Source organism: Glycine max, chromosome 8, assembly GCF_000004515.6.
Source record: "Glycine max cultivar Williams 82 chromosome 8, Glycine_max_v4.0, whole genome shotgun sequence".
NCBI classification, from domain to species: Eukaryota; Viridiplantae; Streptophyta; class Magnoliopsida; order Fabales; family Fabaceae; genus Glycine; species Glycine max.
The window spans coordinates 3,907,146-3,923,507 of NC_038244.2; the positions used below are offsets into that span (position 1 = coordinate 3,907,146).

Here is a 16,362-nt window from a genome sequence, read left to right on the forward strand (position 1 = left end):
CATTTGACAAACAGGGTTACATCCGCATTTTATAAAATAAAACGGATTTACAACTCATGCTCCAGTGCGCTCCGCTGTACTACACTTCTATGAATCTTGCACAACATGTTTTATTTGGATGATTGATAACCGTTAAATAATTGTACTTTGATAGTAGAAAATCAAGTAAAATTATCTTTGAAAATAATTATTTAGCAATTATTTGCATTAAAATATTAAAGAATTGATATTTTGTTTAATTTTGGCTACAACTATAAAAACTGGAGGTGTTAAAAGCAAAAAGTGAGAAATAATAAAGAAAAAAAGAAGAAATCAGAAAAGGCCCAACCCAGAGCTCGCTAAGCGGGTCAGAAAGACACAGGCGCTAAGCGAGAAGAACCAGCAATCCAACAAAAGCACACGCTAAGTCTGTGACATGCGCTAAGCGCACGATCTATATGCGCTGAGCAAGCGGGTTGTCACGTTAAGCCCGCCTACGAAGGCCCAAAGCCCACTTCAGCCGTTATGAATAGAGAACTAGTCCAAGGGAGAATACACACCACGGCAAAACCCCTCTCCTTGCATATTCATCTTTATATTCTGTTAGAGGTTAAATACTCGGGACCGGAGAGAATAACTTCTAATAGAACGAAGAAAAGACATCATAATAAAATGATTGGTAGACATAAAGTGATTGCATTATGCCCATGCGTCAAAGCAAATATTTATCTATTGAGTTTTTGCAAAGACATTTGGGAGATAAATAGGTAAAATAGACTTGTCATCTTGAGGCATCAGGGACAAGTAAATGAATACATCTGGGTAGGATAGGATTTACTGAATTGGTAAAGAAAAATCATAAACTCATACATCTTAGGTAAGTCATTTTCCAACATTATCTTATCTTGAATTTAGCTTTTTTCTTTTATCTAAATCTTTTATCTTTCTTATCTTTCACTTTTTTCTAATCTTGTATCTTTTTCTTTATCTTTAATTCTTTTATCTTATAATTTTATCTTTAAATTTTTTATCTTTTCTTTACCTTATCTTCTATCTTTTTCTATTTGTTATTTTAAATTTATTATTTCTTACTTCTAAATTGAGTTTGCATTAATCTAATTACAAACAAAGTTTCTATGAATTCGACACTCGGATTTTCGAGTTAAGAATGATTTTTCTAAATCAAACTTAATTAAAAACTACCAAACTTTCCCAATGCCCCAAAACAACTTTTCCCTTCGAAAACAGGAAACATACTTTTCAAAATAAATATTATACAATAATTCACCAATAATATCATTACGGGGATGATTATAGAAAATCTACTGTTGAACTTTACTACAAGCTAAAAGATAATAGTTATCAAGTTCAAGAGCAGTTAGAATGATGGAACTATGCTGCTTGCGTTCCCCCGGTTTCCCTCATTGTGAATGATTTAGTGTGAAGATCCCGTGCGATTTGAGTGGTTGTGTCCAAGAAGTACAAAATAAATGATGTGAAGCAGCAACAAGCAAACATGGGTATGGGCCCATAGATCCAAAGGACAAGAGGAAATGACAAGTAGAATGCCCGCAAACCTAGAGACCAAGAATAACTCCCCCGGTTTAAGGTTTTTGCAACATATTCAATGAAATCCTTTTGGCCTTTCAGTGCATGCGTGGTGATCAAGAAGCTCACTTGTGCATAGTATCTAATAGACTGCACATTGCATAGAAATGCAACAAGGAAGCATAATGAGATAGAGAGGCGTTTGATTGAAGAATTAAGGGAAGTTTTGTTGCCATAAACTAATTTGGTATCTGATTCATAGGGCGCGAAAACGCCAATAAGTGAACTAAGTGTGATTGCTGTTGTAGCCAGAAGAGTGGATGCCATGATATTGTTGCGGATTGTTTGAACGCCCAAAACCCCATTTTTCAAGGGATCCTGAAAACAAGGCAAGGGAATTTGTTATGGAAACAACTGTCTCAGTAAATAAAACTATACTATACTTGCCAAACTGTAAAACAATACCTTCTAAAATTTCGGGGTGTGATGAAAGGAAAAAGAAAATATAGAAAAGGCTGAATAGTCCCATACTCTCATTCATAAACAATCTAATACCTCTAAACTTAGATAGAACATAAACAGCAAGGATATTAAATATAAGTAAACTCAGGAAAGTAAAGCTACCATATTGGGAATTAGTATGTCTTTATCAGGACCAGTCTTTTGCAAATGTGACATACAGCATGTAGTATATAATGCAACATAAAATAAATGCGCAGATAAAATTAACCCGGTTGAGTTCCCTATAATAAGCCATATTTTACAGAAAAACCTCCAAAGAGTTTCTCAACCAACTTTCAACATGGGAAATGATGCATTTGAATTACCTCTATTAAGACAAGCAACTACACATGGACCAAGAAAAAAGATAAGTGGAAGAAAAAAAAAATTGCTAAAAAAAATATGGATCACACAACACCTCGGTTAAGAACCAATCAGGAATATTATTTTTAAAGTTTACAAAATGACTAGCACCTGAAATTCACCAATATTCTTTCAATTGTTTTCTAGCAGCAGCTCATTGATCTATTAACCCCACATTTATTCAGAAATCCACATAGCTCATGTCTGATTCAAATTCTATTTGAATACTACTAGGTTACTAGTGAAGTTTTCCTTATTGGCATTCTACATGGGCATACTTGCAACCTTTACGGATCAATTTATTATTCTATATACACAGAGGATGCCCGCTGTAATTTATTGTATTATTAAAGATTAAAGTTCATATCAACCTGCACTGTCTCTGCACCATATTTTTTCCCAAACTCTCTAAACATTTACAGAGCAACACCTAGCTATCCTAATCATTGCTCAAAATCATCCCCCTATAACAATATAACCTGACTTCTATAACCAGGATAAGCTAAAGAAATCCTCAACAGGATGTTAGTATAGGTATGTGACGGCAAGACTAGTGTCAACATTTTAAATATTACCAATCAAAATGGATGTTCAAAGAGGACAGAAGATGGCAAATATAACAACTGCAACATGCTTAGCATACATATAATGATTAATGAGTATAAGCATGGAGATTCGTGTTCGTTCATCTGATCTATGAGCCTACAGAAGTGTTTGGTTCAATTTCTACTTTAGCAAAATAACTTTAAAATATACTACAGAATCAATCCAGTATCATTTTTAAACAGTTTAGGTAAAATACATGTTAAAATTTTCAAGGACGTATACTAACCTCATGCAGGGACTTAAATAGCTTATCAATGAGCCTATAAAATTGAGACTAACCAAGCAGTCTATGGTTGTTCTTAAAGTACAGGTTAAGCACTTGTCGAATTCCCTTTCATAAACACGTATCATTGATTATCGTCTTCAAAGACACGTAAAATATGAACCTTGACAAATGCAATGGCAAGTGAAGCCTTTATTTGGAAGACTTTTGACAACGTAACACAGAAAGTAGGAAAAAGGAAACAGTACAATTTTTACGCAAATGTTAATTGTAATTTCACATAGGGAATGGATCCTCCAATGACCAATGCCAGAATTTCATATCACTTTGTTAACAGAACCCCACCTAAATAAACACAATTTTCACATGACAAGAGGATTCATTCCGAATCTCACACTGCTTGAAGTAGCTTAAAGTGACTGGTTTCTAAAATTTCTTCTATCTATGACAAGAGGATTCATTTCCCAATCTCAAACTCGTGGATTTCTTAACCGTGCAAACTAAAAGTTATCAAACTATAGAAGGTGAGCACGAATTCATGAAGTCCTTGCAGAGATAATTCATATATTCTATTCACCAATTTCCAATCAAATAGCACAAGCGTGACAAGTTTTAGCTACTAATGTAGACACAAGCTTATTCTGAATACGAGTACAGAAATTCTAGAAGACAAGTATCATTACTGTATAATATTGCACAGTAAATGACAAATAGTACTAAATTACAATTCTATATAACAGATAGATACCATAAGACAAATATTCAAAACTGTTATTGTACGAGATAAACTGTCTTTATGAATAAGAACAACACAACAGTTGCACATCTCATAGCGAGAAACAACATCTTAGCATTTGGGTTTGAGTCTAACTCAACCAAAAGTTAACAATGATTAGCTAAGGACAAATATTAAAAACAAGTTATCATACAAGATAAATGGTCTTTATGAATAAGAACAACAACACATGCACATCTGATCTAAGTGAAAGATAACATTTAACATTTTGAATTTGGGTCTAATCCAACTTCAAAAGTTAATTCAAAAAGGAGGGTTGTTTTGTACTTATATATACTACTTTGGTCATATAATTAGTCAATGTGGGATTTGCAAAACACTCTTATGACGAGGATTGAACATCTAGATCATGAAGTTTAAAAAACAAAACATCTACAAACAATCTGACAACAAATTATCCAATAGGCCCAACAACAATTAAAATAAACTCTAATATCATTTTAGAATTTGAATTTAAATGTTCAATCCTAAAAGCTAGCTTAAAAATTTAGTAATTTCTCTCACTTATATTATTTTGGTCATAAGCCTTGTCAATATGAAATCTCAACACAACAAGGGTCAAGTGTCACGTGATAAATAGAGAAAATGAGAGAAAGAGAGTACTGACAGCCATGATGGAAAAAACCCATTGGTAACGAGACTGAGCATTCAAGCCAATGACAGTGCGAGATGGGTAGCGCATTATAGTGCAGAGAAGCCAAATGTGATACATTCCCAACACCAACAGACCCAGTGGCACCAAAACGTAGTCCAATTCCTGTACTTGCATGCTGCTGCTGCCTCTTCAAACTGCAAATTTTACCTTTCACCAATGCTACCTCATAAGTCATAACATAATTAATTACTTTTCCTTCCCCTTCACTCATACCTACCCTTGTCTTATACAGCCCACCTTTTCACTCACAAAACCTTGTCTTCTTTTCCTCCATAACAAGTAAAGATAAAGATTAAAGAGGCTCTTCCCTGCTCTTTCAACTTGTAAAGTCTACAAAAACTAAAATTAAATCCATCTTTTCTGACTGGGAATAAAATGTGGGAAACAGAAATTATTACCAACACTAATTGTACGATTCGTTCTTTCTCAAACCCCACAAAAAAAGGTGTTATTTCCCTTTCCACCTATCTCCACGTTGCCCACTTATTCGATTGTGTCTTAATTTGGCTAAAGAAACAAAAAAAGAATTCAAATTGAAATTGAATTAGAGAAAACAAGTGCAATTCCAGGTGGTCATTCTTTTCATACTTCTCAGGAGTTTGTTGCTTTTGTTATCACTCTCTGGAAATGGTTGAAAAATGTTTCTCTTTGTGCTTTTTAGGCAAAAGACAATCTTCAAAAGTTCCCAAAATAAAATACCACTGTCGTATCCCAAATATGGCGTACATCGAAAGAATGATGTTGATATCATTTCATAGGACTGGGTCCGCGCAATCAAAAACATTTCCTGATTTTATAATTCTTGTAAAGTGAAGCTACTTACTTAATCATTCCTCATAAACAATATGCTATATGTGAATGTCTCACATAATCACCTTTTAAGATTTGTGTGAATGTCCCTTTTTATTTAGAGTTTACCAAGAAAATTTGTGTGATTCTCTCGTAATCACCAAGTTAAATCTGTTCCTCTTTTTTGTTTTTTTGACGCAAAAGGAGGTGCATTACTCCAAAGGCAGAAGAGGGAGACCTCCCAACTATTTCCGCACTCCATCCTCTACTGATATATATATATATATATATACACTGAGAAAAAGGATCTATAAAACAGTAGGGGATCTGAACCAAACCCAAGGCAAGAAAAAGCTAAGCAAATTTATAAGAAGGGAGGTCCTGTCTGTACCTAAGGAGCTCCATGGATATGAATGAGGGTGGGGAGTCCCACCAAATAAATCCTAGATTATGTGCACCAAAAGAGGCCAGAGAATCTGCACAAGCATTTGCCTCACGATAAATATGCAAAATTCTAAAACTAAAACTATTGGTTAAAGATATACAATTCTTCCAGCAGTTGAACAAAGACCAAGGCCCGCTAGAAGGATTCTTGAACGCATTGACAAGAAGAGAAGAGTTTGTTTCTAACCAAAGGACACTCCAATTTTTCTCCATAGCCATCTCTATGGCGATGATGACAGCAAGCAGGAGCTGATTGAATGCCTAAATTGGCAGCAAAACCTCCCAAAAGAAAAAAGCATTGTCGTCAATGAAGAGGCCAGGGCTCCCCCTAGCTGCCCCATCTGTATTGCATTTGAGCCAAGGGGGAGGAGGGAGCTGCCAATGGACCTGCTTGATGATTGGAGCTTTCCTTGGATGAGCTTCAATACCGAATTGCTTCAGAATTAGAAAATACTGCATGGAATTAGTCATGCTAGCGGAAGTCAAAGAGCCCGATAAGTAAACATTCTCCTTAATGCTATTGATGACACTGATGTAATTCATCCTGTGATTATCAAATCTGATTTTGTTTCTGCAAACCCATGTTAAATCTGTTCCTGACTTTCACTGAGTGTAAAAAAATGTACCTGTAAACTAATCACTTGTCCATTTGACTTTTAAAGAAATTATTATAAAAGTCAACAATATGTATCATGCATGCATAATAGTTTATAATTATATAATAGTATACAAATTCTTTACAATATTAGTATATACACTATTCGCTCTCTATTCTTTATGCGTTAGACTTGTGTGTTTAAAAACAAATAGAGAAACGCTGAATCTCAACAGCCATAATAATTTCTGCTGATGTTTACACCACATTTTAGTTTAATTCCTGTCCAAGTATTATCCCTTCATTTCCTGTCCAAGTAGTAATTTAATTTATATAAGAGGCTCCAAGTGTGTGGATCACACATAGCCATAGGTACTAATCCCTAAATGATGTAAGCCCGAGATGATGCATGAATCATCATAGATATCATAATATTACAATTAAGACATAAAGTAATTACCAACTGCCCTGTGTAGGTAATCTAAGATAGTCTGCCAACTGCCAACAAAGTTTAATCAAAGGAAAAACATTTCTACACAGCCAGAAATGGAGTGTACTTTTGGTTTCTCTTTTCATAAATATGCAACACCTATTCATCACTTTTTCTTTTACTTCTCTTGTTTGGTCTTCTTTCTATTGGCTACGTTTCCAATCTGATCTTCCATCGATGTTTTGCAGCATAGGGGTTTGGTAAGAGGAAGGAAACTTAAGAATTTATGGCAGCTTCTACGGTTTGCTGTCATATGGTCCATGTTGCGACAGCTTGACAGAATACCACAAGTCTAGCTATCCAAACATGACGGTGCAATCCCCTTCATGATTCATGACTAAACAGATTGTTGATGCCTTTTTCGTGATAAAATTTGTGCTAGAAGAGTGAGGGATCCAATGATACAGCAAAAATGATTGGGACAATTGTAAGTACTACATGGGTAAGTTCATCCCAAGGAAGTGAAATGTAACTAAAGCAAAGAAAACAAAAATGAATTCTACTACCATTAACTAGAAACAAAATATACTAACTAATACTCTCAGTGAATCCTTCTCACACCCCTGGCACATGCTCATACTTCTCAATTGGAACATACGACTTTTTTACATTTATAATTAATTATACATGATTGACACCTGAGTTTTGAGACAAATTGTTACCAGGCAAAGGATGATAATCAGGTTCCACAGCAGACTCTACATCATGAGTTCCCCTCTCTTTCCTGAATGAGTTACTATGAAGATTCCGCGTGATTTTAGCTGTTGTATCCAAGAAGAACAAAACAAGTGACGTCAAGCAGCAACATGCAAACATGGGTATGGGCCCATAAATCCAGAGGAAGAATGGAAATGACAAGTAAAATGCTCGAAGTCCAATGGACCAGGCATGACTCCCACGATTCAAAGTCACAGCAATATATTCCATATACTCCCTTTTGTCTCTGAGTGTTGGTGCAGTGATTAAGAAACTGACATGGCAATAGTATCTTATAGACTGCACATTGCATAAAAATGCAACAAGGAAGCAAATGGTGACAGAAATATGTTTGATTGAAGTACGGCCATAAGGTATGAAAGCCGTGTCATCAGAACTCCATGTGCCGCTAGCAAAAATACCAATAAGTGAACTGAGTGTGATGGCCGTTGTAGATAGAAGAGTACATGCCATGATATTGTTGCGAATAGTTTGAACTGCCAAAACCCCATTCTTCAACGGATCCTGAAAATATAGCAACGGAATCAATGCTACTAGAACTTATTTTTTCACAGCTTGTCAAACTGAGATGGCAAAATGTTTGATGGGAGAAGGAATGCAAGTGAAAGACAGTGAATGTTGCATGAAATCAGAGCCTCAAAAGGCTAAATATCTCGACCAAATATTCAATAGCAGTGAGAGTTCATACCACAGTCAACAAGGATATTCAATCAAAGACAAGCCCTGTGTCACATTCATATGGACCGTACCAGTAGCAGTAAATACTACAATTTTTTAGAAAAGGACATTACACAACAATGACGCATTAGTTACCTAAAGATCAGGATGTGTTCATTTTTAAGTTGAGTCTTTTGATTTTTTTTTCTTTTTAATTGTACATTGTCTTTCAATTTAATTAAATGTCAGACAAAGGCAGGGCCACGTTATTTTGTAAGAAATGCGCATAAAAAAATGTGGTAGCAGTTGTTTGATGATTTTATTAATGTCAACTTTCAGCCATCTCTTCCAGTTTCCCAACTGGGTGTTTGACCATTTCAATTTATTAGTAGTGGAGTCAAACAAGAAAGCTTTTCTAACCTTGAAAGAGAAGAAGAGAGGATTGAGAAAGAAACAAGGAGAACAAAAAGAACCAAATAGAAAGAAACTTAATATATATGCTTGGTTGGTTTGAAAAATAGGACAGAGGGAAATGAGAAGGTTAAAAAAATGTATTTAGGCTTTATTTCTATCATTTTCCACTAGCACAGTATCACTCCAACCTCAATAAGTTACCGTGATTGGATTCAATGAATTACAACTTGACACATGCTGCCAATACTAAAGTCCAAGATATGCAAACATAAAACCAAAAAGTTCAGTTCCCCTGTAAATCTTATGTAAGAAATCCATCACTTGTTTAACTAAAAAAGTAGAAAAAATTGAACAATAGAAGCTTGGCACCTGCCTATTACTACTCAAGGTTATCAATTTGTATGAGTTCTCAACCAGTAAGAACAATCGCATCTATCAATCAAAATACCCAGTTTTGCTGTAAATAACCCTGATGACACTAGAGGAAGTGTTCAGGACTTCAGGCTAGATACTGATAAACACCACATGCATGATTCACCCAACCAAACAGTTTCAATAGGCTGATATAAATTCACATTCAAAAGGTTAATTCACTTCCTTCATTTATCCAATGAAAGAAGGGGGGAAATGGGAATATGTTGTTGTACTTGCCTCAATGAGCTCAAGAAAGAAAGGAAAAATCTGACTTTATTTTTTCTTTTCCTTTAACAACAAGAGTCATCATAAATTACATAAATTCTTGGATTCCCCAGTGATACCAAGGAAACAATATACTTCTAATATGATTGACAAATAACGAACCAATGAAAATGATAAGTAAAGCTACCACCAATTTCATCTCAAACGTCAAAAACCTAACCACAAGATTCATTAGAAATGAAGACACTAATTCAAACACAAGAGACTTTATTCTGAGTTGAGCCGCTACATTTCAATAAAACAAGAAAATCGTACAACACAAGTGTGAGAGCAAAACAGCAGTCTCAACTAGGTAAATGGTCAATTCTAAAGCACATGCCAAGGGATAATCTTTTATTTGTTTTCCACATAAATCATCTTTCAGAGACAATCCTGTTTAAAACACTGTCACACACTATGGCACACCTCTTTCAGCATGTATTCGAACCTTGATTCATCAAATTGTGTGAAATAAGTCTCTTCCGCTAGACCTAAGACTCTTGGTATGAGTAGGGATAATTGATGAACAGTTAGGACATCATGAATTTTATCCAAAAGAAACAACTATTCTGAAAAAACTGTCACATTTTCAAACCATGTATTGAAAGCATATTATTGTTGTTATGAATTGGAAGAGAGAGAGAGAGAGAAAAGGTGATGGTGTAAAGCACTCACACTCATCATGAAAAGAACCCACTGATGACGAGACTCAGCATTAAGGCCAATGACAGTTCGAAGAGGGTTGCGTACAATGGTATAGACAAGCCATATATGGTATGTCAGGTACACCAACAGACCCAATGGCACCAACACATATTCAAGCTGCTCCTTCTCCATGCCTCCAAGTCCAACAACACAATTGCTTTCGTACGAGGAATTTGGAACTGAACAAAAGCCTTAATAACGAATGATTCATTCATTCATTCAAGTAAGTATATCTATATGTCTGGTCTTGATTGACCCAAATTCAAAGTCGTTATCATTTCATTATAAAACTCATATTCACCATATAAAAATAAAAAAGGGTGAAAGTAAAATGTATCTGTCATTCATTCATTGACGGGCTAGAAATGAATGTGAATCTAACATATCAGATCAGATGTGAGACAAGTGTGGCCACAACCACATGATGGTGTTGTCGCCACTTGGCACTTACCAGTGTCTGTCCAGTGACACTTGATAAGTCGACAGGACCATTCACCCAAAAAAGAAAAAAATTGTTAGATAGTGGCAAACTAAAATTATATAATACGTTAAATTGGGTAGAACAGATTGAAGGATCAAAGATGTATTCCAGAGAAGAAAATATATATTTATCATCGTAGAAAGTTTATAATTAAAATAAATAAATGATATATGTACTAATAATATAAAGATTTATTTATAACCATTCAATTATAAATTTATAAATGTGTCAATTTTTATAATAAATGATATATTTATCATAATTTATAATTTTTGATTTAATTTCTTTTGATTTGTGAGAATTAAAGATAATATTATAATAATTTACAGACTCTTATTATAATAATTGAGTTAGATCTTCTTAATAATTTTTTATTTAATGAATATAATACTTTTTAGACTAACCATGTGTAGATATTAAATTCGTTCTTTAATCAATAATTATACATATATTTTTATCTTTTAAAATATATATATATATATATATATATATATATATATATATATATATATATATATATATATATATATATATATATATTAAGAAGATTCAAGTTAAGAAGATATATTAATTAATTGTGTTGACTGAGTTAGTGAGCAAATATATTTGTCCCTACGCAATATCTGATTGGTACCCTTTCCGGCCTTCCAACTACAGTCTTACTCATTTTGTGTAATGATGTTCTAATTATTTTTTATTTTTTGTAAATTTAACGAAAACACATGTATAGAATATATATTTAGTTCTTCATTATTTTTTTTAACCAAGTTCTTCATTACTAGTAATTAACTTTTACTCATAAGACTCGGCAAAAAATTAAACTTTTAATTATAAGAAAGCTATTAAAAGTTAATTAGTAGTTCTTCGTTACTAGTAATTAACTTTTACAGTAATAACTCTCTTAAAACAAAAAACTTTCCAGTAATAACTTTCTTACAAATATCGTATTTAAATAGGAGATTGTTAATGTATAACTTTTTTTATTTAATATAAGTGCATTAGCGATCGATATTATAAATTTTGAGAAAAAAATCAACAAATTTATTTGTAATAATATTGATTTTTTTTATTTACTATTACAAATGAGCTTGTTGATTTTTTTTTAAAAATATGATATTATTTGCTAATGTACTCATAGTGTGAGTGCATTAGTTTAATTAAGCAGTTGTTAAACGGCTAGTGTCTTCCTTTTAAAATAGTATTTTTACAGTGCTAGTTAATTTTTTTTATAAGAAAATTACGTCATAAAAAGTTTATTCGTTAGTATATTTGTACAAATATTATCTTAATAATAATATTAAATGCTATATTTAGACATGATTTTTTTTAATATTTTTGGAAAATGAAACTCGAGCATTTTCAAGAGGGCATAATAAGAGAAATCCACTCCTATACATCGATCACATATTTCCACCCCTTCTGGTATCCTCAAGAATTAAACTTAGCACATAATTGGGTGGTTGTCATTGCTTGTCTTCACATTCTTTTGTTTTACTTTTATAGTTATAATTTATATTTTTATTATATTACTCATTTTATTTTATATTTTTCCATTTTTTTAATTGTAAAATTAGTAATTATTAACAATAAGTTTTAAGAATAAAATTTCTCTATTTCTCTTTACAATGACGAAGGCTACAGTCACAAATATTCTCTATTTCTCATGTTTTAGTTGTCCTTTTCCCTTTATATTCTTTGGCCGCACTTTCTTGTCTATTATCTATTTTCTTATTCGTCTCTAGATTAAAATTTTTCTCGAGCTCCTGACAAATAAGATAATATTATATTATGAAAGAGAAACTTATAAAATAGTTATAATAAAAATCATATAATTATTTATGAAAAATTTGTTATATTTTTTTTTATAATTTTTATTGACACCGTTATCGATTACTAGGATACTTTTACTGTAATTATAGCCTTCATCAAAGTCTATTTACGTGAGCACTTAAAAAATTAATTTATGCTTGAATATTTTTATTTTTAAAAACAAGTTAGCAGTATTATTTTTAATTTATTTTTTACAAATTTTTTTTAGTAAACTCTCACCCTTGCTCCTCCAAATCTTAGGCTTACATCAGTGTTTCAGGTTTTTTATTACTAAATTAACCCATTAAAAGTTTTTTTTAAAGAACCCATTAAATTATATATATATATATATATATATATATATATATATATATATATATATATTTACATATATGTCATGTTAGTTTTCTAAATATTTTATCAGCAAATTAATTTCTCCATCATTTACCACTATCATTAATTAAGGACAAAAATAATGATACAAAAAGTCAAAATTGATAATTATTCTGTCATTAAAGAGATCAATTTAACAAAAAAAAAAAAATGACCTATGTACTGACATTTGGTCTTTCAAGGAAGGAAATAGGTTGATGGCATGAAGAAATTAAAGATTTAAAAATGATTCTATATCCCAGATTCTTGCACAAAGCTACATTATGCTGAAATAATCAAAACATGGAAAGAAGAACACGTAAGCCTGAAAACAAAAATGATGTCAAACATGTCAAGCAATAGAAAATATACATGTTATCAAAATCTGATTTTGCCGGTTATAAATATTCAACAGCTTCTCGTACTACAATTAAGTGGAAATTTATGGGTTTTCTAGCTCGGGGTTATTTATTGTATCAATATTACAAAACAAAAGAAGGAAGGAACTAGAAAAGAAGAATCCCAGCTTATCTGCAGTTAAAGCCTGTTTCAAGTGTCTAAGAACTTCTGGCAGCAGCTTTCCCTAAGGAGGTGAAATTAAACCTGCAATACAAATAAGGAAAATGAATGGTCAACCAAACACAACACAGCTTAACCACTCTCAAGGTCTATTACAAGAACATATAAAGAAAAAAAGACAAAGAAAGAAATGCAAATTCATAATCCTTGTATAAAAAGTCATAAATAAGCCTGCCAAGACAACTTCATGCGACACATAATATAAATCTATATGGTCATCAGATAATCACATCATTTACTTTACAACAAACACATTGACAATTTCTTACCATTGAAGAAAATCATATCATCCAAATTCTATCTAATTAAAAAAACAAACAACAGCTAGAAGCAGCCATACACAGAATGACCAAGTTTTGAGCAACTTAAGCAGACAAGCACAACAATAAGGAAAAGCCGGTGTCTATGATGTATGATTGTTGCAGAATGATTGCAGATGCTCTATATTTATGATATATTAAAAGGTTAACCTCAAGCTCTTCTGAGCCCCCATTTGAGTATAAACGAGTTGCAGAAGTGGTTTCCTTCTTAGGAATAATTGGTTCCGTGGCAACTGCAATCTCTGAGTATGAAGAGTCCAAGTTGCTGTTTTTCATTTTCCCACCAAAATCTTTGACTTGATTTCTGAACTCAAGATCATCTTCAAGCTCATCAGGTTCTTCTGAAAAGACTCGTTGTGCATCATATGGACCACACATAATCTTCTCAATGGCTAGCTTTTTAGCTTCTTTAGAACTAGATGCACCCGTGGAAGTAACTTGTAAGTTGCTTGTCACTGATCCATTGGTCTCTCTATCCCCAGCAAACTCCACTGAAGATTTCAAATCAGGTTTCTCACTAGTACTATTGATTTCCGAGTCAGTACAATTCACACTATCCTCTGCTTGTTTTCTCTTCCTATCACCATTTGCTCCAAATACAACCATTTTACCTTCTTGAGACTTTTCTGCTTGACTATGGTCAGAAACCCTTAACTCTGAACTTGGCTTAATCTCCCAAGTTACAAAGGTAGGTATATTACGACGTTTCACGTGGGAAACATTGATGTCCATTCCAGGTTTCCATAGAGTGTATATGTTGACAGAATGCTTAAATTCTTCAACGGTTAGTATCAAACTGTCCACCATTATTGACAGGAAATCCTTGCTTACGTCGCAGTCCCATAAAGTAGGAGCAGTGGAAAGGTCTGGATTTGTCTGAAAAGTCACCAGGATATGGATGGCACTGAAGCATGCCATAAGTGTGCCTTTCAATCTAAATGTTTAAAGGACGATAAATTAGGTTACTAAAGAAGAGATGTGAGAAAGAAAACAAGTGAAACAACAAACACTAAAACAATGTCATACTTTCAATGTCAACTGGCGCAGGCGAGACTCAACCCAACCTTTCCATTTTCTAAGATCATCAGCATTCTCCGCTGATATGTCTATCTGCAAATAATTCTTATGATTCAAAAAACGGATAAGGCTCAAAAAGTGTGTCCCAATCAGCCTTGTTAGCCTCCATAGCCTACATATATCAGACAAATAAAATTAAGCAACTCCAATATCCCAGTAAGTATCAAAATCATGTTAACAAAAAGTGTAGCCAGACAATCTTATTATGAAATTGTTGTTTCCCCTTGTTGACTCAGACTTATCAAACATAAGAAAATGAGCAACCTACAAGAAATTCTCGTTTCCCTCATAGTGGTATTCAGTCTTATTATGAAAACTTTGATTCAATTAAACGTACAGCATTGTGGTAAAAACATAAAGCCAACTCATACCTAGAACTACCCAAATTCGTCATCCAACGCACAATCATTTGCTTCTTGGCCAAAGTTTCTAAAATTGAAAGTTCATTAATTCCAAGGAAGAACAAAAGTACGCATTACAGAAGCATCAGCTCTAAATTTAATAATTGTTCCATGTCCATATTCGAACATGGGAACTTTAGCTTGAAGACCCATGTCAAATCATCTTGAGCAAAGTACTGCAGTTAATGGCACGAAACAAAATTAATAGGAAATCTCCAACTATTTGTTTCAATATTCAAACTTCATATACTGAACCAAGGGCTACGAATATCTGGGTCTAATTCATGCTTAGGTAGTAATATTCAAGCTCCAGAATACTTGAGGACAGTGGATTAGAGATGGAGAGAGAAACACCAGACACTACAAAAACAAAACCATAATTGGGAGGAGGAAAAACAGAATCCTGATGTCCAGAGGTCATGGAACACCCTATTTGAAAGCATATATATGGCCATCGAATTTTGTCAAAATTTGTTTAAGGAAGAAATCATGGAGTGAGACAGAATTATAATGCAGTGTACTTTTCCTTCACATGGAGTCAGGGAATGTAAATTGAAAAGACTACCTCCAATAAAGTAAGAAGGTGTATTAGGAGAATTGAGGGTCTTGAGCCCTCTGCTGTCACATATGGAGCAATAATACATGCATATTGTTTAAAGAAGAATGTTGATAAGGCCATGAAGATTTTTGAGGAAATGTGTTCTACATCAAAGGTTCCTCCCAACACTGTGATTTACAACATCTTAATAGATGATCTGTGCAAAGAATAACAATGTAGAAAGAGCTGTAGCTTTGATGGATGACATGAAAAAAAGGGGGTTCGACCTAATACAACCACGTATAATGCTATTCTTAAAGGAGTTCGGGCTAAGAAAATGTTGCGAAAAGCATTTGAACTTATGGATAGAATGATTGTAGATGCTTGCAGTCCTCCATGGAGATTCTGAATGAATGGCTTGGTGCTGTTGGTGAAAGAAAAAAACTGAAACTTTTTGTTCAAGGGTATCCGGTCTCTAATCCAGCGTCATCTCAAACTTTGACGGTGTTTGGATGCACATCATCATCCCCTAAACGTGTGTCAGTTATGGTCAAACGTGGGAAAAATGTAAGACCATTTAAATCCCCTAAACGTGCGTCAGTTATGGTCAAACGTGGAAAAATTG

General features: G+C 33.4%; 2 protein-coding genes across 6 annotated transcripts; both read right to left on the reverse strand.

Moving 5' to 3' along the window:
- Positions 1-1,234: 1,234 nt before the first annotated feature.
- On the reverse strand, positions 1,235-10,622 carry LOC100775536 (uncharacterized). 4 transcript variants are annotated; one of them, XM_003530892.5, is made up of 3 exons: positions 10,131-10,622; positions 7,652-8,210; positions 1,235-1,905 (listed from the first exon to the last, which is right to left on the reverse strand). In XM_003530892.5, the coding sequence occupies exons 1-3, from the start codon at positions 10,290-10,292 to the stop codon at positions 1,814-1,816; spliced, it is 813 nt and encodes a 270-aa protein (XP_003530940.2). In that variant the 5' UTR covers positions 10,293-10,622; the 3' UTR covers positions 1,235-1,813. The 4 variants fall into 4 exon arrangements, with proteins under 4 accessions (XP_003530940.2, XP_014634186.1, XP_006584889.1 ...); XM_014778700.3 differs by lacking the exon at positions 1,235-1,905 and adding an exon at positions 5,719-6,530 and having other exon boundaries at positions 10,131-10,620; XM_006584826.4 differs by lacking the exon at positions 1,235-1,905 and adding an exon at positions 5,727-6,510 and having other exon boundaries at positions 10,131-10,621.
- A 2,601-nt stretch (positions 10,623-13,223) lies between these two features.
- Positions 13,224-14,897, reverse strand: LOC102660127 (nuclear poly(A) polymerase 1). Of its 2 annotated transcripts, XM_006584828.4 has the most exons (3): positions 14,748-14,897; positions 13,872-14,655; positions 13,224-13,425 (listed from the first exon to the last, which is right to left on the reverse strand). In XM_006584828.4, exons 2-3 carry the CDS (start codon positions 14,637-14,639, stop codon positions 13,420-13,422), a joined length of 774 nt encoding a protein of 257 aa, XP_006584891.2. In that variant the 5' UTR covers positions 14,640-14,655; positions 14,748-14,897; the 3' UTR covers positions 13,224-13,419. The 2 variants fall into 2 exon arrangements, with proteins under 2 accessions (XP_006584891.2, XP_040873876.1); XM_041017942.1 differs by lacking the exon at positions 13,224-13,425 and having other exon boundaries at positions 13,482-14,655.
- Between the last annotated feature and the right edge of the window lie 1,465 nt (positions 14,898-16,362).